Below are 23,990 nucleotides of genomic sequence, written 5' to 3' on the forward strand. Positions count from 1 at the left end.
ATTTTCGTAAGAAACACCTGACCACGGAGGGCAGTCCAAGCAAGTGTGTATGGGTGGGTTTGAGATTCACAGGCAGTCACTTAATACAAGGTTATCGGCCTCACCCTCCATTACAGTAGGTGGCGATAAATGCACGTTTTCGGTTGCGATCCGCGGTGACCCTAAAGAAGAGGAAGGAAATTCTTGAGACGCCGTAGTGGTTTCTAGTTGCCAACAGATCGCCCTAGCTATTTTCTAGATTACTTTAGGTACTAGAGAAAGCGTTTCCAAAAAAAAAAAAAAAAAACTGACTAGCTACTCGTTCTAATTGATCGAAATAACGCTCTAAACGTTTCTTCATTAATAACAACTTTTGTAGTAGTGTCACATTTTAATAGCCCGCTAAGATAATAACATTAACGCAACGGGCCTGGCTTTGTTAGCTACTACTGTAGCGAATTAGCTGGAGCTTATATAGTTCAGAGAAGTCGAATATTTGCCTGCAAAACGTACCCCCGCGTTTACTAGTAATAGGCTACATATCTTTCTGCTATTTAACCAACTAAAGTTACAGTACTGTGCCTACTAGCTAGCTAGGTAAACGTATATTTGTTATTTTCCATAATGAGGGGCGGTTCGTCGTATGGAGACCGGGACAGAGACCGGGACCGTGGTCGGGACAGGGGGTAAGTCCGCTTGCTAGCTTTGCGTTAGGTTTTATCTCTGCTATTCACATAGCTAACGACAAGACCAATTTTACCAATCCAGTTTAGGAGCAACATCCACGTTTTCTGACTCATACTTATATATTTTGTTGTAAAAGACAACTTTTAAAAAGCTATACGTCTGAGACGTTTATGAACAACAACATCTTGTTCCAACTGTAGTGTGAAGTCTAAAGTTTTCCAGCCTATGTTATAGGCTTAAAATCAAAGCGGTTAAGGCAACTTGATTTCAGGATTCAGAATTCTGTATTTAATTATTATTTTTTTTACTTACCATAGGGACGATCATGTTGTTCCTCTAATTGTTTTTCTAGTAAGCCCGCAAGAATTCAGATGAAGACCTTGTGTGATTATCAACACATTCACTAACCATGGCATATTTCATTTTTGCATTGTTAGTTAAACTATTCACACATCTTTTTTTTACCTACTTTTCAACGTTTCAGAGGTAACAGTGCAAAATAAAAAGTATATTTTCTGAGTTTTTGAGTTGACTGCAATCTGTGACACAAATCACTTCATTCATAGTTTTTGGAGGAGAGCTATACTCTCCATTCTGATGGGGAAATATTTTCGATTCTGTACACTACTTGTGTACTGTACCATTGCACGCGACTGTGGCATCCTGATTAAGGAGGTGAAATATGTCTTAAGGGGTGTAGCTGCAGCGATGAATCTATTTCACTATCAACAAAGATTTAAAACGTCACGATTTTGTAACCGTAAAGGCTCTAGTACAGCGAGTGTTTCTGTACTCGCTCTCAAAAAGGGGCATTATGGTACATACTTTTAATTTTTATGAATAGGCGTGGCACAATAAATTCATGCATAATGATCGAGAAACCGTTAATCTATAATTGTTGCATTCCTGGTTGCAGCATCATTTAAGATAAACAACAAACGTCAACATAAGATAAGAGGGGGGGGGGGGTCCTCCTAGAAAAGGAGGTTCAATGTTTGTGCCTGAATGTGCACATTTTAAAGATGGCAAACACAACACTGAACACAAACATGACCTCCATTCAGCAATTATGTAATACAATGCCAGGTTTTCACAAACCTGCCTTTTGAAATGCTACCTCAGTTCTTTTCTGTCTGGTTGCAGGGCGATAAAAACACAATGTATGTTTTGCATAAGTAATCCAACAAAGTGTTTGCTGCTATCTTGTTGATTCCAAACCCCCTCTTATTGATTGAGAAAGGGGAGTGTCATTATAACCTTTCGACAACAATCCATCATGAACAATGAGGGAAGGTTTGTTATAGACAACATTGAGACATACACATTGTTGAGTTAATTCATGGAGCCAAATATTCATTCAACAACAATTCATTATCTAAATTCTGTACAGACATGAACACAGGACACACATTTAGAAGACACATCTTTGGTCATCATTGAACAGAGAATATTATTGCCAGTGTATTCCAGAACCTAATGTGTGACGCTGTATGGAGCCCTACAGACAACTTTGCATATCCGTCAAAAGAATGTGTTTGATTCTTCATATTGTGTGGGACAAAAGTTGTAATATGTTCCCTTCTCACTCTGTCCGTAGCTGATCTCTGTAACATAGTATGCAACCGAGCAGTTGACCAGTTACTCAATGATTAATTGCGATTTGTCTATGAAAAATATTGTGTACAATTAATCTAGCTTGAAGGGTCTCCTACAGTTCACGTGGTATGAGCATGGTGTTTGTAATGCCTGAGTTTTGAGATCGAGTCCCACAGGGGGCCAATATGAAAATGACAAGAACGTCTGCTAAATTACTTAATTATAAGTCTTGAAATACTAATCTCTGTTCTTGTTGTCTTGTTAGGAGTCCTCGTTTTGGGTCTAGCCGAAGTGGCCAATCTCTCAACAAGAAGTTTGGGAATCCAGGGGAACGTTTGCGTAAGAAGAAATGGGATTTAGATCAGCTTCCGAAGTTTGAGAAGAACTTTTACTCTGAACATCCTGATGTCCAGCGCATGAGCCAGGTATCCCCCACACCAGTATACAGGTGCTGGTCATAAAATTTGAATATCATCAAAAAGTTGATTTATTTCAGTAATTCCATTCAAAAAGTTAAACTTTTATAATGTATACATTCATTCCACACAGACTGATATATTTCAAGTGTTTATTTCATTTAATGTTGTTGATTATAACTGACAACTAATGAAAAACCCAAATTCAGTATCTCAGAAAATTAGAATATTGTGAAAAGGTTCAATATTGAAGACACCTGGTGCCACACTCTAATCAGCTAATTAACCCAAAACACCTGCAAAGGCCTTTAAATGGTCTCTCAGTCTAGTTCTGTAGGCAACACAATCATGGGGAAGACTGCTGACTTGACAGCTGTCCAAAAGACGACCATTGACACCTTGCACAAGGAGGGCAAGACACAAAAGGTCATAGCTAAAAAGGCTGGCTGTTCACAGAGCTCTGTGTCCAATCACATTAATAGAGAGGCGAAGGGAAGGAAAAGATGTGGTAGAAAAAAGTTTACAAGCAATAGGGATAACCGCACCCTGGAGAGGATTATGAAACAAAACCCATTCAAAAATGTGGGGGAGATTGACCAAGTGTGGACTGCAGCTGGAGTCAGTGCTTCAAGAACCACCACGCACAGACGTATGCAAGACATGGGTTTCAGCTGTCGCATTCCTTGTATCAAGCCACTCTTGAACAAGACACAGCGTCAGAAGCGTCTTGCCTGGGCTAAAGACAAAAAGGACTGGACTGCTGCTGAGTTATGTTCTCTGATGAAAGTCAATTTTGCATTTCCTTTGGAAATCAAGGTCCCAGAGTCTGGAGGAGGAGAGGAGAGGCACAGAATCCACGTTGCTTGAAGTCCAGTGTAAGTTTTCCACAGTCAGTGATGGTTTGGGGTGCCATGTCATCTGCTGGTGTTGGTCCACTGTGTTTTCTGAGGTCCAAGGTCAACGCAGCCGTTTACCAGGAAGTTTTTGAGCACTTCATGCTTCCTGCTGCTGACCAACTTTATGGAGATGCAGATTTCATTTTCCAACAGGACTTGGCACCTGCACACAAAGCTACCATTACCTGGTTTAAGGACCATGGTATCCCTTTTCTTAATTGGCCAGCAAACTCGCCTGACCTTAACCCTATAGAAAATCTATGGGGTATTGTGAAGATGAAGATGCGATACGCCAGACCCAACAATGCAGAAGAGCTGATGGCCACTATCAGAGCAACCTGGGCTCTCATAACACCTGAGCAGTACCATAGACTGATCGACTCCATGCCAGGCCGCATTGCTGCAGTAATTCAGGCAAAAGGAGCCCCAACTAAGTATTGAGTGCTGTACATGCTCATACTTTTCATGTTCATACTTTTCAGTTGGCCAACATTTCTATATATAAAATATAAAAATGTTTTTTTGTATTGGTCTTAAGTAATATTCTAATTTTCTGAGATACTGAATTTGGGATTTTCATTTGTTTTCAGTTATAATCATCACAATTAAAATAAATAAACATTTGAAATATATCAGTCTGTGTAATGAATTAATATAATATACAAGTTTCACTTTTTGAATGGAATTACTGAAATAAATCAACAGCAGGAATCATCATTCTGAGGCTAAATCTGTAAGTCAACCAGGAGGACTTTGGACAGGGACAGCTAGGAGTTTATCTGGTGTGGTGCACAGGCTCAGGTTATCCTAAAACACCAGAAGAATTTGAGGGAGCATTCCTTGTATCCGAAGTGTACCTCAACATATAATTCAGACTGACGCCAGTCCACAAGTGCAATCAAATTCAGACAAAAAAATGACAGACTGAACCCTAGTCCTCCAGCACAAACCATTGCAGTGTGAATCTAGGGACAGTGCGGGTCTGAAGAAACTGGCCCTGTCCGAGGATAAACCGGGCCAGGGCCAACCAGAAAATAGCTCCATTGACTGTGTCAACACCAGACCACCAAGCACCCTGAGAGACGCTTTTGTTGCCTCCAGCGTTGCACAGAAGCAGGCAAATGAATCCCCGAACGGCCTTGATTGCCGTTCACCTTTACACCCCTGGGCCAAACCTTATGTCTAGAAGCAACTTTGGGGATCACCATGTTTCATTGAATGTTCAACTGTGTGTCTTCTGCATAGCAGGTGGAGATTTTTGATTTTCCGGATAACATCATATATATATATATATATATAGTGAAAATGTTGTCCCAAAATTGAGCCTTGTAGAACCAAAGTGTATCTTTGATTTGTCACAGGACAGACCACCCACAGCTACAAACTGATATCTTCCTGATCAATCAGATCTAAACCAGGCAAGGTCTGGGTAGACCAATATGGTTTACCAATATGGTTTTCCAATCTCTCAAAAAGACAGGGGGTTGATGGCAGCACTAATGGAAGCTGGTCTGTTTCCATTTAAAGGTCATTAACAACCTTTACAAGTGCAGTTTCGGTACTATGATGGGGTCTAAATTGCCTGGAGCATTTGTAAATGTTTTTTGTCTTCATAAAGGCAGTGAGTTATTGGGGGGGGGAATGACAATTTGAGGAAGAGGAGGCTTGTTCTAGGCCGACATTTCACTTGGTATCACTAGTGCTTCGTTGTTAAATGGTGGCTGCAATTTCATGACCACACGTTTGGTTGACAGTTACATTTCAGTTTCAGATATTTCACATGCCTTTTATTTTTATACCAAGTCAGCATTTCCTTATGTTCCGTATTGCTTCTCACGCAAGAGGTGACACCAATGACATCAGCGGGACCATCAGACCTTGAATGCCCTACGCTTTGAAGTTTGCAGTGTTCCAAAAAATGCCTCCAATTATTTGCTTACCCTTTAGTGTTTTTTACCAGCAAAACTGTTTCCTTCCCACTACACTGTTAAAATAATAGTGCAAGATATTTCTTTAACAAAATAAATGCATTTTTAGTGTTTGTCGGAGAATCTCATGTGCCATTAACTTTATTCTGACTGGTCGTTTAGTAATCTGTACTTGAAAGCAGGTCAAACTCAAACTAACAATGAAAAGCCACCAAGCCTGAGCAAGAAAATTTAAATTGCCAAGAAAGACAAAGCCTTAAAAACTTTTTCTGATAGAGTTCTCGCGTCGGGCCTCAAAAAATGTATATTTACTAGTAAATTAGGTCCTTGCCAAATATTTCGCCATGGTCTTGGACTAATTAATACACCCCTTTGATAAATTGTTTGGCTGGGCCTGCTGCACATCCTGAGTTTCTCCACCTTGGTTGATGAGCCCTGCCCTACTGGCTGCTGAACTTATGTCTAGTTAATGTCAGTTTCTGCCCTTTACACTAGGGGTGGACATTTTCTGTGGTATTTTTTACCGTTGTTGTTTTTCTGTGTTTCAGTATGATTTGGAGGAGTTTCGTAGGAAGAAGGAAATCACTGTCAGAGGGTCAGGCTGCCCTAAACCCGTCACTAGCTTCTCCCAGGCCCATTTTCCCCGTAAGTACAAAACATTTTAAAACTGCCTCGGCCAAAGTGTCAAAAGTTATATTCATCCCTGGGAGAAAAAAAGAGGTTACGACGGTGAAGTTCTAGTTGTCTAGTAATGCTTAAGATGTTTTTTTCCACTTTGCCAGAGTATGTGATGGATGTGCTGTTACAGCAGAACTTTAAGGAACCCACAGCTATCCAGGCACAGGGTTTCCCTCTGGCCCTGAGTGGCAGAGACATGGTGGGCATCGCGCAGACCGGATCTGGGAAGACCTTATCGGTGAGAGGCTGCTGCAGCTGGGCCTTTGTCACTTATTGTGACAGAACGTGATGAACACAGTAACAATAGCATGTGTAGGCTCATATGTGTAGACGGTCATCAGCCCATGTCTACCTACTGCGGACCCATGTTGACCGCTATGCACTATCCTCTGTGTTATCCTTCTGTTGAAATATTTCTTCTGTTTAAATCGCCTTTTCACGTCTTGTCAGTATCTCCTGCCTGCCATCGTGCACATTAACCACCAGCCCTACCTCGAGAGAGGAGATGGACCAGTTGTAAGTAAACCACTCTGGATGAGTCTTCTTGTTGTGTTTGCTTAAATTGTTAATAACCTCAGTGTTTGGACTGCAGTGTATGGGAACGGCAAAGGCTTACATTGCAGGCGACTGTTCCTGACTACTGTCAAGGAGATTTTTACTGACTAACATAAAACAAAGGCTTTCTAAACAATTAAACGCTCTCATCAGTTTTACTTATTATAACAAGTGACTTGTAAAAAATTAATTGTAGACTTGTAAAAAAGTATACATTTAAAGTTAAGTTTGGGATTTTGGCAATAAACCAAGGCTAACCCACATTGGAAATTACCACAGTGACTTGAAGCATGCTTGCTGATCTTCCAATCACTGTGTTAATACTAGTTAGCAATTGCGCTAATTTTAGTTACAGTTGCAACTTTTTTGGCACTTCTAACTGCACTAAAATGTGCAGTGATGGTTGGCTTTATACAGTAAGTGAAGTGTTCAGAGATCACTGGCCATGCTGACAGTGGTCCACAACCCAACCCCTTCTTGTTTTGTGTGCTCATGAAGTCATTTAAGTGCTATAATGGGCATATTAATTTAAAAGGCTTGGACCCAAAGTAGTTGCAACTTGTAGCTATTATTATTATTAAGCTGGTAAATAGTTGGACATGCGTGCTTCCAAAATGTATTTTTTTTTTTTTTGTTTTTCCTTCGGTCCCCGTCTCCATGCAGTGTTTGGTTTTAGCACCAACTCGAGAGCTGGCCCAGCAGGTTCAGCAGGTGGCATATGAGTATGGCAAGTCATCCCGCATCAAGAGCACCTGTGTCTACGGAGGCGCACCAAAGGGACCCCAGATTCGTGACCTGGAACGAGGTGAGGCGGCTCTTCTGGCCAACTGAATTTTCACCTAACTGTTACCCACTCCTCCTTTTGGCAGGCATGTCTTTTTCAGGCTATACCCTATGCTATCACTGTGATAAGGCTTGTTTGTTCCGGGCTGTAGAAACTGTTCTACCTCATCTACCTCCCAGGTGTTGAAATCTGCATCGCAACCCCGGGTCGTCTCATTGACTTCCTGGAGGCGGGGAAGACCAACCTGAGGCGCTGCACCTACCTGGTACTGGACGAAGCTGACAGAATGCTGGACATGGGCTTTGAACCTCAGATACGCAAGATTGTGGATCAGATTCGGGTGAGGAGACTTATTACGTTGTGTGAATGGAATGGCGGACACTTTTTGAGAGAACGGTGGGTTCCATTTAGGGCTGTGACGGTAACCACAAACCACAACGGACCGTGACGACAAAAATCTGTCAGTTTTGATGTATTACTTAAATTTTTTTAAATTTAGCATTGGTTATAAACATGTTTTTCTAACTTAGTCTGCCTTTCTCTCATTATTGCACATTGGTTAAGAACGTGATTACCAATACCACAGCTTTTTTGAAACAAAAATGGGTGCTTTTATGAACTAACCAGATCTTTTTGGTGAACTAACCAGATCTTTTTGGTGAACTAACCAGATCTTTTTGGTGAACTAACCAGATCTTTTTGGTGAACTAACCAGCTCTTTTTGGTGAACAGTTGGAACCGAGTTGCATCAGTGAAAGAGACGTTCATGAGTGTCTGATTTGAAAACTGCTTCTTTTTTTTATTAGCTCAAAGCACTGTTTAGTATCTGTATATTTAAAGTCTGAATCTTTTCTGTGGAAATACTTTGAAGATTTTTATTTCTTAAATATTTGGTTGTCCAACCTCATGTAAAAGCAGTCCAATCTAATTTGGCCATATAAAAATTTATTTGAATCCTTTTTTCCTCCTGAACATCCTACATTGGACATGCCTCCAGATAAAGGCATTTTCACCAGCGCTGGTTTATCATTATAAAAACTGGGACCATCAGTCTTTGTCTATGGGCTTATTGCTTGAATTTCAATGTTAGGGTAACAAATATAACTCACTTGTCTATACCCCACATCCCATTAACGTTGGTTACTGAGTTTGTTAACCACAGTAACGTCACAGCCCTAGCTCCAGTGTAAATCACATCCTAAAACTGCCATACCGTATCACATTGTTCTATTAGCTACTGCTGACTAACATGTTTTAACCTTTTGGTAGTACCACTATCAGGGCCAAACAATTGTCCTCCTATTCCCAGCCTGATAGGCAGACCCTGATGTGGAGCGCCACCTGGCCCAAAGATGTGCGTCAGCTGGCGGAAGACTTCCTGAAGGACTATGTCCAGATCAATGTGGGAGCCTTGGAGCTCAGCGCCAACCACAACATCCTGCAGATTGTGGATGTGTGCATGGACAGTGAGAAGGACAACAAGTGAGTGCAACCCTTGTCCACTCCCTTCCCCTCCACTGAAACATTAGCGTTAGTAAATGGGACAGTGTTCCCCCCCACTGAAACATTAGCGTTAGTAAATGGGACAGTGTTCCCCCCCACTGAAACATTAACGTTAGTAAATGGGACAGTGTTCCCCCCCACTGAAACATTAGCGTTAGTAAATGGGACCGTGTTCCCCTCCACTGAAACATTAGCGTTAGTAAATGGGACAGTGTTCCCCTCCACTGAAACATTAACGTTAGTAAATGGGACAGTGTTCCCCTCCACTGAAACATTAACGTTAGTAAATGGGACAGTGTTCCCCTCCACTGAAACATTAGCGTTAGTAAATGGGACAGTGTTCCCCCCCACTGAAACATTAGCGTTAGTAAATGGGACCGTGTTCCCCTCCACTGAAACATTAGCGTTAGTAAATGGGACAGTGTTCCCCTCCACTGAAACATTAGCGTTAGTAAATGGGACCGTGTTCCCCTCCACTGAAACATTAGCGTTAGTAAATGGGACAGTGTTCCCCTCCACTGAAACATTAGCGTTAGTAAATGGGACAGTGTTCCCCTCCACTGAAACATTAACGTTAGTAAATGGGACAGTGTTCCCCTCCACTGAAACATTAGCATTAGTAAATGGGACCGTGTTCCCCTCCACTGAAACATTAGCGTTAGTAAATGGGACAGTGTTCCCCTCCACTGAAACATTAACGTTAGTAAATGGGACCGTGTTCAACTCCACTCAAAAATTACCCATTAATAAATGGGACAGCGTTCCCCTCCACTGAAACATTAGCGTTAGTAAATGGGACAGTGTTCCCCTCCACTGAAACATTAGCGTTAGTAAATGGGACAGTGTTCCCATCCACTGAAACATTAACGTTAGTAAATGGGACAGTGTTCCCCTCCACTGAAACATTAGCGTTAGTAAATGGGACAGTGTTCCCCTCCACTGAAACATTAGCGTTAGTAAATGGGACAGTGTTCCCCTCCACTGAAACATTAACGTTAGTAAATGGGAGAGTGTTCCCCTCCACTGAAACATTAGCGTTAGTAAATAGGACAGTGTTCCCATCCACTGAAACATTAACGTTAGTAAATGGGACCGTGTTCCCCTCCACTGAAACATTAACGTTAGTAAATGGGACCGTGTTCCCCTCCACTGAAACATTAACGTTAGTAAATGGGACAGTGTTCCCCTCCACTGAAACATTAACGTTAGTAAATGGGACAGTGTTCCCCTCCACTGAAACATTAACGTTAGTAAATGAGACCGTGTTCCCCTCCACTGAAACATTAGCGTTAGTAATGAAACATTACACCTTCCTTTGTGTGGTACTTATTAAATGGGACAGTGTTCATGTCTGTCTCTTGGATATAGCTAAATCATGCAGTCATAGTAGATCTCATCCTTTCTTCTGGGTTCTGTTACCCCTGGTTGGGGTCCGCTGTGTTAGGTAACTCTCTCCCTTTGTCCTCAGGCTGCTCCAGCTGATGGAGGAGATCATGGCTGAGAAAGAGAATAAGACGATCATCTTTGTGGAGACAAAGAAGCGCTGCGATGACCTGACTCGCAGGATGAGACGTGATGGGTGAGATGGAAAGAAACAACACCTCATAATACCAATATAAAACACTCGCAGTTTCAGTAGCAGGTTTCTACTTTTGAAAACTACAAATGAATACCAACACAACATTCAGTTTGGTTTGCTTGTCAGGTGGCCGGCGATGTGTATCCATGGTGACAAGAGCCAGCCAGAGAGAGACTGGGTCCTGACAGGTACTTTAATGCCTCGTTTCCACTGGTGCCAAACACTGGTGTTTTACCCTAAAGTCCAGAATCTTTCCTGTTTCCATTGACACGGGCCAGCGCCAGTCGGCCACTAGGCCATGGCTGAGCAGCTCGGCTCTCACTTGGTGCCAAGCCCCGGACTTTATGACTAACGGTGCATTCACACTATTCGCGAAGGGGGCGATTGCTCAATTCATTTCAATGTAGGGAAGCGTGGCGAGCGAGTGGATTGTGGGGCGATGCGTGGGATCCGTGTGAGGCGAAGAAAAAGTTCAGATTTTCCAACTTTAGGCACCATAGGCGTGGGTCATTTGCATATCTTTTTAAAAAGACTGCAAAATCTGTTCTGTTTATTCCTTTAATTGCACGGAGAGCATTTCACAACCACCTACACAACATGCCGTGATTGGTCAGTCCCCAGCGATAGGCGCGGATGATTTGCATGAATTTGGAAAATCTGAACTTTTTCTTCGCCTCTCACGGATCCCACGCATCGCCCCACAATCCACTCGCTCACCACGCTTCCCCACATTGAAATGAATTGAGCCCTCGCCCCCTTCGAATAGTACCGTCAGAACGGAAAGAGTTGGGAACGACCGAAGGTGATACGTTTGCCAATGACTCAAAAAAACGGAGCGCTGAGCCCGAGACGTAGCCTGCGGAACCTATAACCACATAAAATTACCTCAGAGTTCTCCCAAATCCTTCTATTACAGGTAGTTTTGACAAAATACTTATTGAACTGAATAACACACTCGCAGTGTCATGGATGTAATTGGAGAAGGAGCCGGTCGTATGGGTTTGTGAAAGACATTTATTTATTACTCAAGTTCAAACGCCGCATTGTAAACAAACAAACGCCATTCATTTATTCGTAACCGGAAAACCAAATCGCGTTGATGGTTTGCCCCTCCCTCCCCTATGAGCCCCTAAAGTCCTTGGTACCAAATCTACAGCCAAAACGGAGAAGTCTAGAGCCAACGTTAGCACAAGTCACCGGTGGAGCCTTGGTACCGGGGTAAAGCGCCGGTGGAAATGCGGCATAAGAGTTTTCAGGCCTACTGGTTGTTGACACCTTCCTTGTGTGGCACTTATTAAATGTCTCTTGGCATTTCCTTTCTCTTGTTACAGAGTTTCGCAGTGGCAAGGCTCCCATTCTCATTGCTACTGATGTGGCCTCGCGTGGTTTAGGTAAGTACTGTGTGCTCAGTGTAAGAGCTGACTGTCCATATTAAAAAAAGAAACAAAAACCTATAAATATTCAACCTAACAGTAATTAGATGTTCAGTAGATGAGCCCAACTGCATGGAAGAAATCCAAGAAATGTATAGATGATAAATTTCAGAACTTACACAAAACACATTGAAACTGATTTCTTGAGGACTGTTACTCCTTTGTTTATTAAGGAGCGTTCCTGTCACCAGCACTTTATGTATATTATGTATTTACGAGGTAACCTGTGTTTTATAGCACAGAATTTCCTTTGTGGGATGCCTGGTTCCTTGAATAACAAGGCTGAAAGAACCCCAACCATTAAGTGCCAGAAAAAGTTGTTTTAACTGTCTTATTATTGTTTTGAAGTGAATTTAAGTGGTAAGGAGGGAGATGCAGCCCCATATGATAATACATTTTTTTAACCAAATTTTTTTTGTTTCTGTGTTCATTTATTTTCTTTCATTTTTGTTTTTGTTTCCAAGTCTCTTCCGGCACTAGAAGCGCACAGGCCCACGGGAGCCTGCAGCCGGACCTAGGCATGACTAATCGAAGCCTGAGTTGTGGAGAGAAACACAGAGAGAGTCGGCCTGATTGATCAATCTCAGACACAGCCATCTCTCCGAAAACCCAGAACAGAGCCCTCAAAAAACTCTCCCCCCTTCCAGGAAGCTGCCTGCCTGGGCAACGGGGGGGAGGGGTGAAGGGGTGCTGCTGGGATTCCAAATTTGAAACTGGGGGCGGGGCAGTCAGCCAGCTCAAAGGGCCAAGAAGGGGGCATGGAGGGGGGTGGCCTCCCTCAAGCTATGCCAAGCTATCTGGGTTACGATGCTGGAGGCTCCCCTCTGAACTGCCCCTGCAGCCCCCAATGCAACCTGACACCCCCCACAACTGCCTGTGCTGGCCTCTCCCTCTGCGGTGTCATGTCTGGTCCTGGCTGGCAGGAGTCCTGGCCTGAAGGAGCCTCTCTGTCCCCTACCCCACCCGCCTCTCTGTCCCCTACCCCACCCCTCTCTCTGTCCCCTACCCCACCCCTCTCTCTGTCCCCTACCCCACCCCTCTCTCTGTCCCCTACCCCACCCCTCTCTCTGTCCCCTACCCCACCCCTCTCTCTGTCCCCTACCCCACCCCTCTCTCTGTCCCCTACCCCACCCCTCTCTCTGTCCCCTACCCCACCCCTCTCTCTGTCCCCTACCCCACCCCTCTCTCTGTCCCCTACCCCACCCCTCTCTCTGTCCTGCCTTCTGACTCTCCCCATCCACTTATCACACTCTTAACCCTTTTCTATCTTTTCACCCTTTCATAGTCTACTGTTTAGATGGCTCTTACTACCTCTTCTTACATTTTCTGACCCCTTCCGCTCTGTCGGTCATGTGACCTCGTCCAAACTCTCATGCTTTCATCTCTCTACTCTAAATACCAAATGACTTCCGTATGCAAATCCAGACCTGTTCCAGTTATTCAGAACATTTTAAATACTCTACTCGTGCTCAGCCGACCCCAGTCAGAATCCAACCTCCTGACAAAAATGCTAGCCCCCCCCCAGTCAGAATCCAACGTCCTGACAAAAATGCTAGCCCCTCTCTACAGTTGCTCATGGTCCCTGGCAGAGTCCCTCTAGGTAGAATGTACACCCCCCAAAACCCCCACACCACCATGACCGTGTCTGTTTCTTGTTACTACACTTGAACCCCTGGGCTCATGGACGTGCTGCCAGTCTGGGCAGGGCCCGGGCGGACTTCCCCGGGTCTCCTCCGTTTGTTCTCCTGAACATATTTCTACCAGACCTTCCAAACCAATGGATAATCTCACCCCCCCCAACATCAGTTATTTGTTCAGGTATATTTAAGTCCATGTTTAAGGCCCTCTGAAGTCACATTGAATGACCGAACAGTAGCGCAGAGACGGTAGGCCAATTACAGCGGTCCATGAGGGACATCCGTCCCATCTCCCCCCCCCCCCCCCCCCCCCCCCCGGCTGTGTAGCGCAGAGACCGTAGCCCAATTACAGCGGTCCATGAGGAGGAACAACTGTCTTTTCCCCCGGCTGAAAGAAGCAGGGAGACGTCCAGAGTCAGTGAGGGGCACCAGTCCGGCCAGGGCCAGGCTCTGCCACTCCAGTTGGGAGGGATGTGTGGAGGAGTGTTGAGGGGAGGACCCATGTTGTCCTCACTCCCCTACCCCTACAGACCTCCCAGGACTGGTCGGGGGGGGCGGGACAGAGGGCGCTAACCTTGTAAGGCATCTCTGATACAGGGTAAGTACCTCACCCCCCCCCTCCCCGGTTCCCATCCACCTCATCGAGCCGTAAGAAAAGAGGAGACGTTCTAACTCGCCACAGCAGTGTTTTCAGAGCCCTATGTCAACTGTAATGAGAAACAGACGTAAAGTAACTCCCCAGTGAGCATCTCCCTTTTAAAAGTTCATATATATTCTGTTAATAAGGTCGCCCTCTACTAGTATGTGTCGAAAGGATAAATTAAAAAACACTTCCAAAAACTCCCAAACGGTTTAGAAAAAGGCTTAGCAGTATGTCATCTGGATAATCAGCGGTCTAGATAAAAGAATAACCTGGCTAATCAACAGTATACTTAAATTTATCTTTTTAATGACCAGTATAGGCCCCAAAACATTGCTACTTAAAAAGACACTGCTTGCTAACAGACTGATTTACAATTAACTTTGGCCCCAGGAATCTGGAAACACTGGGTAGTTACTCAAGACACATCCAACTAAATTTCAACCCTTTTAGGAAATCTCACCCTTTGCTTCATGCCATCATCAGCAATCATTTTGAAACAACCTCACAACACCCCTTACCTCAGTATTGACTGACAGGTGTACCCATTCCGTTCTTTGTCTGGCGTTTCAGTTTAAAAAAGGGGTTGTTGAGATCCTTTGTTTTCATCTGGCGATTCTATAAACATAGATTCAAGGCTTGACAAAAGGAGCCCATTACATACACAAACGGGCTTTCCTTTTCAAGGTGTTTAGTGTATTGGTTGCCAAATAATTGACAGCAGTTATATTAACGGTAAGTATATTTTGATTCAAAATATGAAAAATGTAATTCCTCCCCCCTAACCTTTTTAAGGGTGACATATTTATTGTTGTGAATTGTTTCCCAGTCAGTGCTGCTGCTGCTGCTTTCCCTAACATCGTTTTTCCCCCCCTCCTCGTCTTCTTCTCCAATTAACCACAACTCCCAAGATGTGGAAGATGTCAAATTTGTCATCAACTATGACTACCCTAACTCCTCGGAGGACTACATCCATCGTATCGGGCGTACGGCCCGTAGCACCAACAAGGGCACAGCCTACACCTTCTTCACCCCGGGCAACCTGCGCCAGGCCCGTGAGCTGATCCGTGTGCTGGAGGAGGCCCGGCAGGCCATCAACCCCAAGCTGTTGCAGCTGGTCGACACTGGTCGCAGCGGAGGGGGAGGTGAGAGAATGGAGCTCCTCAAAATGCACGATACTTAACCAGGTTGCCAAATTTGCTTTCGTTCTTCCTCTTGTGTAGGTGGATGGTCTAGCCTAGAGTTTGGGGATGTCGTACGATTTAATGTCAAGGACAACTAAAATGAGCCCCCCACGACAACAGATTAGCAGTGCACGCGAACGTTGTTGAAGTCCATACGCTATCGATACTTTATATTCGGCCGTATTATTCCAACATCAATTCAAACTTCATCCTCTCATAGTGCTTATCCTAGAATCTCAAAGCCCTTATCCAAGCTCCCAGTTATTGATTATAATAATCCATTATCCAGTCACTCTGCTGCTGCGTACGTGTCAGTGTGACTGCTAGTTCATGATTTAGTTCATTTTAAATCGCCCTTTTTATAATTGCATAAATTCATTTTAAATCAGCCTTTTTTATCTGCGTAAATTCATTTTAAATCAGCCTTTTTTTATCTGCGTAAATTCATTTTAAATCAGCCTTTTTTTATCTGCGTAAATTCATTTTAAATCAGCCTTTTTTTAATCTGCGTAAATTCATTTTAAATCAGCCTTTTTTATTTGCGTAAATTCATTTTAAATCAGCCTTTTTTTATCTGCGTATTTACAGACGGTTACGTGGCATTGCCACGGAAGCCTTTAACTCTTCTCTCCGGAATGCAGGTGGCAGGTCACGTTTCCGCAGCAACGGCTCCAGCTCCAGCAATCCCAACCTGATGTACCAGGACGAGTGTGACCGTCGGATGCGCTCTGGCGGCGGCGGCAGCACCAAGGACAGCCGGGGGAGCAGCTTCAGCCGCGACGGCCGGGGCGGAGGGAGCAGCCGCGACGGGGACAGGTCCTCCTCATCCTCCTCCTCCTCCTACAGGGACAGGGGCAGCAGAGACAGCCGCAGCTACGGCTCCAACTCCACCTCCTCCTACGAGCCGTACCAGAGCGGGAGTAGCCCGTACAAGTCCGGCGGCGACGGGGGTCCGGATCCGGCCGTGGGTCAGTTCAGTTCAGCCAACAGGACCGCCCAGCCGCCTCCACCCACCGCCGGTCCCCGCCCCCTCATGGCCCAGCAGTTCACCCCTGCCCAGCCCATGATGGGATTGATGGGGCATGCGCCTTTCCAGTTCGCTCCCCCACCCCCTCCTCCAGCCACACAGAGGAAGTGAACCTGGGCGATGGCTCCCCACCACAAAATGCATACCATTCTCATCAAGTTAATTTGGTGATTTAAATTTGGCAAGGGTTGGGGATTTTGGATCACTGTGCTCAGAATCTTGGCCCTAGCTGATATATATAATATATCTTCAGACGTTTAGATTGGTAAGATTTAAAAAGCTGATTTTGTTGTGCACATTCTAATTATTAGCGAACATGCTTTTTCACATCAGTGCTTTGGAGATACATTCTACGCAATGCCGCCCAAAGATTGTCCACCAATGAGTGATTTGCCTAAATTGGCAAATCAGTCAAATGGAATATACTTTCATTCAAATCCCATCTTAATTATTTTTGTTTTTACACAATACATATCCAGTGCTATAAAGGCTGGCTAAATGTGACCCTTTTTCCATATAGGTTCTTTAACAAAGTACATTTATGTAATGTACAAAATCACTTGTTGTGCTTGGAATGAACTAAAGGTTTATTTTTGCCTTTATGTGTAGCAGAGGTAGGTGCTACAATTTCTTTACTGCATTATTTTCTTAGCTTATTAGTGTTGTGCTCTCATTGTTCAGCTTTAGTTAGTGGGTTTAGTACAGAATTGATTTCTTGAATTCAGTTCCAGTAAAGTATTTTGCAGTATGGGTAGAGAACATTCCTTGAGCCTCCTGAGATCCAGGATATTATAGGTATAACGTCAGTGTTTTTGTTGTTGCCAGTGATCCAAAAAATTATTGTGGCATCATTCAAGCATACATTTATTTAATTTCAAGCATTGATTTATGGTGTAGGGATTATTTGATGTTTCTCTAGTGACGTCAGTAAATCTGTCACTGTAGGATGTATTGGTTTGCTTAGAGATCTGTTGCCCTTCTCATCAGTGTAGTTCAATCATTAGTATGTAGAAAAGACTTTGACCTGTAATTTTCTGTTTACTTTTATACTGTTGGATTTTGTTTTTCAGGTTTCAATAAAGCTTTTGAATGTATAAAATGTTATCTGTACTCCACTTTATACATTCTGTCAGACATTCAGAATAAACACAAGTGACCTACTGTTTAACAAAACTGTATGACCAAATACATTTCTAATGTAGCACTTGCAACATTATAGTTGTATTAGAGATGACTGATGTGGAACGTACTTGGGATTATTCACCCTTAAGTAAGGAGTGATCCATCAAAACTGTAAGACAACTTGGCCTGTTCTGGGAAGTCTGTTTTAAAAAGGAATATTATCTATGGACCTGAAATAAAACTAAGATCCAATTTCATATTCACAGAAGCAATGTCTAAAAAACCCTCTTAAAGCCCAGAAGTATAAGAACTAAAATAGAAACCTCAAAATAGGCACAAATTAAATTAGACTTCATTGTCAGAATTTCTTTAAAAAGACATTCTCCATAAAGGAGAGGAACAATGCTCTTTAATTATATTAATCTTTAAAAAGGACTACTAGCCAGAACAGGTCATCTATGAATTTGACAAAAGTAAGACTTTGACCTAAATTCAGATTAACAGATGCAATATCTGAGAAAATAAATCTATTTAAAATGTAACAACCTGTAGTGAACTAAAATAAAACCTTTAAAATAGGCACAGATGGTGAGTAAATAGGCCTTGAGTCAGAAAAAGGTTATTTTACATGACAAGGACATCATTCTCCATGCTCCTGGGCGCCTTACCACAGTAATCAAATCTGGGAAAAGCTCAAAGGAAACAAAGGCTAAACACAGTACATTAACCGAAAGACAAGTTCAGCAGGCTTTGAATAGAGAAGCTAACAGTTTTAGAGACCAATATAAGCCTTCTCTTTATAATAAAAAACATCAAATTGGCCACTGCATGTCTCCTGAATCACAAAAGCAAAACACCGGTTGTCTGTTTACTTCATAATATAACCGTTATGACCACGTTGAAAAAGCAGCAAAAGGGTTTGTAAAGATGTACTGAGGACATCACTGCAGAGCGTATTGTTGTGCACATTAACTGAGATGGGCTTAACCAAGGAAAATGATTAGAAACGAAGAAAATGGTTCAAAGGTAAAGTGAATGCAGTCTCAGACACGAACACTCCTACTGCAGCCAAACCTAGTCAATCTCCTGGATGTTAAAGATTGCCCCATGTGTCCCAAGGTGGAAACTCTTCCACAACTCCACTTTCATCATGGTCTTCCTCTCCTAGTGTGAAGGTTAGCTTGTACTGCAACTTCACCTTCTCCTGGAAAGAAGAGGTCAAGAGTTGTTAAATATTATCGTCTCCATTTGGCATTAGAGTTCACATTCAATAGAAACGTTTACGTTGGGGACACCATGAGTATACCACCAGGCCCTCTGAAAGTGTCTGTACAGTCAGATACCTTGTGAGGGTTGGCCAGCAGCAGGATCTGTGTGATGGCAGCAGGTGGAAGGACAGGGTTGTAAGCAGGAAGCGCTGTCCCTGATGCGGGCTGCAGCTTCACTTTCATCGTCTACAAAAGAGGAAAGAAGTCAGCCCGGCTGCAGGGGCACTGAAAAAGATACCGAATGAGATGAAGGCAGTATAAAAGGTTTTACTTCAGGGACGGAGGCCTGGAAGAGGATGTTACGGAGCGGAACAGGGGCAGAGGAGAGCATGGATATGATCACCACCAGCACATCAGGACGGGAGGGTGGAGAGTCACGCCCAAAATGGAACAGGACCCGCAAACTGTGGCCATCATACACCGTCACAGGCAGTAGGCTGCCTAGAGATAAAGGCCACATTCAGGACTGCTGTGATCACTTAAAATCCACTCGTTCAGGTAAGAATTGTCATTAAGGTTAGAATTGTACATTGTTGGTCCATCCTCAGTTCTCCTCTCACAGCTATTACACCCTCATTTCAAAATGACTGTTGGCCTTATGGCGAAACTGTGTCTTGGTAGTGAATGGTTTTATTGATATCTGATCCAAAACATAATTTTTAGCTTTGGATCACCTTCCTTCTCTTTCTAGTCAAATACAGCTCCTGAAAAAGTTAAAGAGACCACCGCACCTTTTTCTTTCCTTTCCAAAAAAGTTGAAAAGGAAGGTTTGAGTGAGGAACAGACGGGTTAAAATTAAGAGACCACTGCAAATTGAACACTTCTGTTCCTCACTCAAAACCTTCCTTTTCAACTTTTTTGGAAAGGAAAAAAAAGCAGTGGTCTCTTAATCTTTTCCGGAGCTGTATATGCTTACAATTCACTATTCAATTTTCTGTAAGGTCCTTTAATAATTTCATGGGGTAATAACTTACATTTCATGGGAACCACTAAATTTCACACAGTCCATGCAATTTATTACATGATTCCTTAAACATGCATTTACTTTTTTTTGTCAGGAGAAAATCAAACACTGCCATTAGAACCTTATACCAATGTTCAAGCAACATAATGGTAGCGTGTCATTTGGGGACGCTTTACTATCCCAGGACCTGGATGACTTGCCATCACTGAAGGAACCACTGATTCTGCTCTGTGTATGACCAGTCTAAATTTCAATATTGCCTTCGGCCTATTTGCAGAAGTTGAAGCACAGTAAGGTCATACAGAAAGACAAAGATTCAAAACAAGTCAAAATCTAAATGTATAAAAAGCAATATACTGTATGAAAAATATTGGAATGGCCTAGAAAAAGCTCAGACATGAACCTGACTAAGATGTTCTAGCAGGATCTGAAACTGTTTTACTAGTTCTATAAGGAAGAGTGAGCCTATGTTACTCAGACGGTGATGTCACTGGTTGACAACTATAGGGAAGTGGTAGTAGCTGTCACAGCAGCTAAAGTTAGAAGAGCCAGTTAAAGAGTTTAGTGGCCCAATATTATTTTTGACACAGGGGCATTGAGTCCCTTTATCTCATTGAGTCCCTTTATTTAATATTACGTTTTGAATGAAGAACCAAAACCTAAAATATAGAGTGAATCACTGTTTACTACAGTGGTAGAAGAAGCTTTTCATATTATAAATACTTACTGGGCTTAACGGAATCAAGCTGCACAAAAACACCTGCCAGGGTGAATTCTACAGGGGCAACGACTGTTTTGACTTGAGGCGTGTCCAACGATGAGGCTCCTATGCTGGGCTGGGAGTTGGAAAGAACCTCTGGGCGTTCAGGCGAGAATGCTGGTAGAGGACTTGGATTTGATTCTGGTTTATTTTGGAGGTCTCGTAGAGTAGGTTTGAACAGTGGCCTGTCCCTGAAAATAAATGTAAATATTGCTGAGTGTCAATGTGACGTTATATAACACCAAACCTACACTAAAACTGGGTCTAGAACACGCAGTCACAGAACCGTCAAAAGGAATTCTGGGTAATGCCCTCGCAACGTGACAAATGAGATGATGCTTCAAATTTCACTGAAAGAACTGCAGAAATGTACGCGCTTACAGTTAACTGCACACCACAACACTTTAGACCCAGGAAGTAGGGCTGCCGCGCGTCTCTGAGCCGTGCAGATCAGATTGGTTGAATAGTCACGGAATTCTGGACACTGGCCAAGTTAACAATGTTGAGTTGTTCAGTAAAAGTATTAACTAAAATACATACACATTTTGACTCAGGAAAGAAATGTTCAGCAATGTCTGGTTAGGGACACTTGATGGGGGGGGGGGGGGGGGGGGTGTAAATAAACATTGCAGTACGCCAGTGGATAGGGATCAGCAATATAGACACCATTATAACATATTATAATAATAGAGATGCCATTATAACATATTATAATAATATAGACGCCATTATAACACATTATAATAATATAGATGCCATTATAACATATTATAATAATATAGACGCCATTATAACATATTATAATAATATAGACGCCATAATAACATATTATAATAATATAGACGCCATTATAACATATTATAATAATATAGACGCCATTATAATATATTATAATAATAGAGATGCCATTATAACATATTATAATAATAGAGATGCCATTATAACATATTATAATAATAGAGATGCCATAATAACATATTATAATAATATAGACGCCATTATAATATAGTGGGACCGTATCATAAAATGGAGTAAAAATGGCAACAGGTTTGGTCAGGGAGAAATCTAACAGTCTAGTTGTAATGAATGAAGAAGGAAAAGAGAAGGCATGTGAGAAGGCATGTGATGTACCAGAAACTGTGCTACTGAGTTACTGTCAAACAAAACATTTGCCATATAATTATAAATACACGTATAGCGTTCATACCACTTTTCTGTATAAATATTCTCTCAGATAATTAAACAGACTGCAAAATCATTTCATGGAAACACGAAAGTGCTATTATATGAGAGAATATTAGTAACTTTGCAATTAAGAACTATCGTCATTGCCTTTAGCCAGTGTGTGGCACTGGATTGGCTACACCGTTTAGAACATGTGAATGGAAAATTGCCATATTGGCAATTCAAATAAACAATATATAGACCATCCCTCCAAAACGTCATGAACTTGGCTGCATGAAATACATTTGATAAGACTGATTGATGAGCCTTTGTTATTAAAGTGTTTATTTCTATGCAAGTAAAACAGACTGGGAGCAGTGCAGAATCATTCCACAGTGATGGGTTAGTTACCATTTGACCTGCAGACCCTCTGGAGGCAGGGACTGCTGGAGCAACGTCTTCCCCAGTTGATCCAACTCATCCAAGGCTGAAATCCCAGACCTGGCTCCAGGCTGAGGAAGCTGGGTCCCAGGTGAAGGGTCTGGAGTCCGTAGTACAGTGGGAGCAGCTGGGACTTCAAGGATATCCACACTGTCAGAAGACTGTTGCAAAGAAAGGGACACCATTTAAGCCAATGAGGGCTCCATTTTGCAGGCTCTAAAACCGGCAGACCAAACAGAAGCCATTGTCTGACATACTGTCTTATTAAAATATATTTATTTATATATATATATATATATTTATTTTCTTCCTGGAGGTTTACACTCAAAATGTGAGAACTTTGGGTTATAATTGTAGAGATAATTTTAAGAAATAATGTTTCTCAGAAATAATTTCTCTCAAAAACATACACCCCTAAAAACATGCACCCCTAAAAACATGCACCCCTAAAAGCATGCAACCCCTAAAAACATGCACCCCTAAAAGAAACTAATATTTTAGGTAGTACTTAAGTGGTCAGCCATGACTTCTTGCCACACTGAGGTATAAATGAGGACAATAATTATGAAGTAAAAATTAACTGAAGCTATGATAAAATGCCCAAGGAAGGGGACCCAAGTCTATTTTGCACCCAAACACAGGATCACAGTTGAAGAATGGCAGCAGTGGTTTGATGTCCCTAACAATACAATGAGAAAAAAAAAAAACACGCCAAACAAACTTGTCATGTGAAAAAGTATGTACATCCAGTTGAAAGGTCTTAAAAAAACGAACAAATATGGATATTGATATGTAATCTTTACGTCAACACAATTGACATATGTTAAGTTAGGTTACCTACAGTACTAAGAGACACTTACCGATTATGCTTGTCAATCATTTATTCATCAAAAATCAACAGAAATGCCATTTCAAAGATGTTGTTGCCACCTTTGGCTTCTTGCCAATCAGTCTCTTAAATCGACTTGGAGAATTTCTTACCCACTCTTCTGTACAGGATTGCTTCAACTATGTTCCATTTGAGGTATTTTGCGAATGCATGGCCATCTTCAAGTCCCCCACAGCATTTCGTTAAGATGGAGATCTGGGATTTTCCATGCCATAACACAATTGTGTTTTTCAGCTATTCTGTTGTAGCTTTGCTTGTGTGTTTTGGATAATTGCAAGAACCATGTTCGGTTCAGCTTAGGCGTGGACAGATTTGCCTCACATTCTCCTAAATAATTCTCTGATAAAACATGGAAGCAGCAAAGCAAACCCCAAACCATAATTATATTGCATTCATGCTTTATGGTTGGAATGAGCATTTCTTATTTTTTTGCCAAACATGGTATCTAGCACCACGGTCTAACAACTGTCTTTGTCCACTCATTGGGACAGAGCGCACTGTTCCAGTTCTGATCTTTATCAACATGTTTTCTGGTAAACATCAGTAGTGTCTTGATATTCTTTTATGAGATCAGGCTTCATGACTGTCGTGTAGGGCAAGTTTGTGCAGTGTCTTTCTGATAGTTGACTCATGCACTTTGACATTTTGATTGTGACATGACAGGCCTGTAGATCCCTTGATGTTAACCTGGGTTTCTTTGAGACTTCGATGAGCATCTTTCCACTTTTGGCATAACTTTGCTGGGACACTGTTAAATTCAAATAAAACCAGAAAGCAATGATGTGCAAATCATGTATCCCTATATTTCATTGAAAATTCAAAGACAACATATCAAATGTTGAAACTGAGACATTTTATTG

General features: G+C 42.4%; 2 protein-coding genes across 3 annotated transcripts in view; one reads left to right on the forward strand and one right to left on the reverse strand.

The window, feature by feature from the left end:
- The first annotated feature begins 158 nt into the window (after positions 1 to 158).
- On the forward strand, positions 159 to 17,621 carry LOC105025771 (probable ATP-dependent RNA helicase DDX17). Of its 2 annotated transcripts, XM_010896715.5 has the most exons (13): positions 159 to 665; positions 2,528 to 2,687; positions 6,051 to 6,147; positions 6,285 to 6,418; positions 6,631 to 6,696; positions 7,399 to 7,540; positions 7,699 to 7,859; positions 8,829 to 9,001; positions 10,491 to 10,601; positions 10,728 to 10,789; positions 11,933 to 11,992; positions 15,223 to 15,456; positions 16,137 to 17,621. In XM_010896715.5, exons 1-13 carry the CDS (start codon positions 604 to 606, stop codon positions 16,631 to 16,633), a joined length of 1,959 nt encoding a protein of 652 aa, XP_010895017.2. In that variant the 5' UTR covers positions 159 to 603; the 3' UTR covers positions 16,634 to 17,621. The 2 variants fall into 2 exon arrangements, with proteins under 2 accessions (XP_010895017.2, XP_010895018.2); XM_010896716.4 differs by lacking the exon at positions 159 to 665 and having other exon boundaries at positions 2,625 to 2,710.
- Positions 17,550 to 23,990, reverse strand: part of LOC105025772 (ADP-ribosylation factor-binding protein GGA1) — a 14,919-nt gene continuing 8,478 nt past the window's right edge. Inside the window, 5 exon segments of the mRNA XM_010896717.4 lie at positions 17,550 to 18,848; positions 18,988 to 19,098; positions 19,184 to 19,353; positions 20,604 to 20,827; positions 22,212 to 22,402. Of these exon segments, the coding sequence (XP_010895019.2) occupies positions 18,738 to 18,848; positions 18,988 to 19,098; positions 19,184 to 19,353; positions 20,604 to 20,827; positions 22,212 to 22,402 (807 nt within the window). The 3' untranslated portion in view covers positions 17,550 to 18,737.

This window comes from Esox lucius, chromosome 11, assembly GCF_011004845.1.
Source record: "Esox lucius isolate fEsoLuc1 chromosome 11, fEsoLuc1.pri, whole genome shotgun sequence".
Lineage (NCBI taxonomy): Eukaryota > Metazoa > Chordata > Actinopteri > Esociformes > Esocidae > Esox > Esox lucius.

What these genes read in the sequence shown, in the direction of transcription:
- LOC105025771 (XM_010896715.5), top strand. Translation starts at nt 604, where the DNA reads ATGAGGGGCGGTTCGTCGTATGGAGACCGGGACAGAGACCGGGACCGT. An exon ending in TGTGGCCTCGCGTGGTTTAG is followed by an intron (nt 11,993 to 15,222) that starts GTAAGTACTGTG and finishes ACAACTCCCAAG; the next exon opens with ATGTGGAAGATGTCAAATTT. An exon ending in TGGTCGCAGCGGAGGGGGAG is followed by an intron (nt 15,457 to 16,136) that starts GTGAGAGAATGG and finishes TCCGGAATGCAG; the next exon opens with GTGGCAGGTCACGTTTCCGC.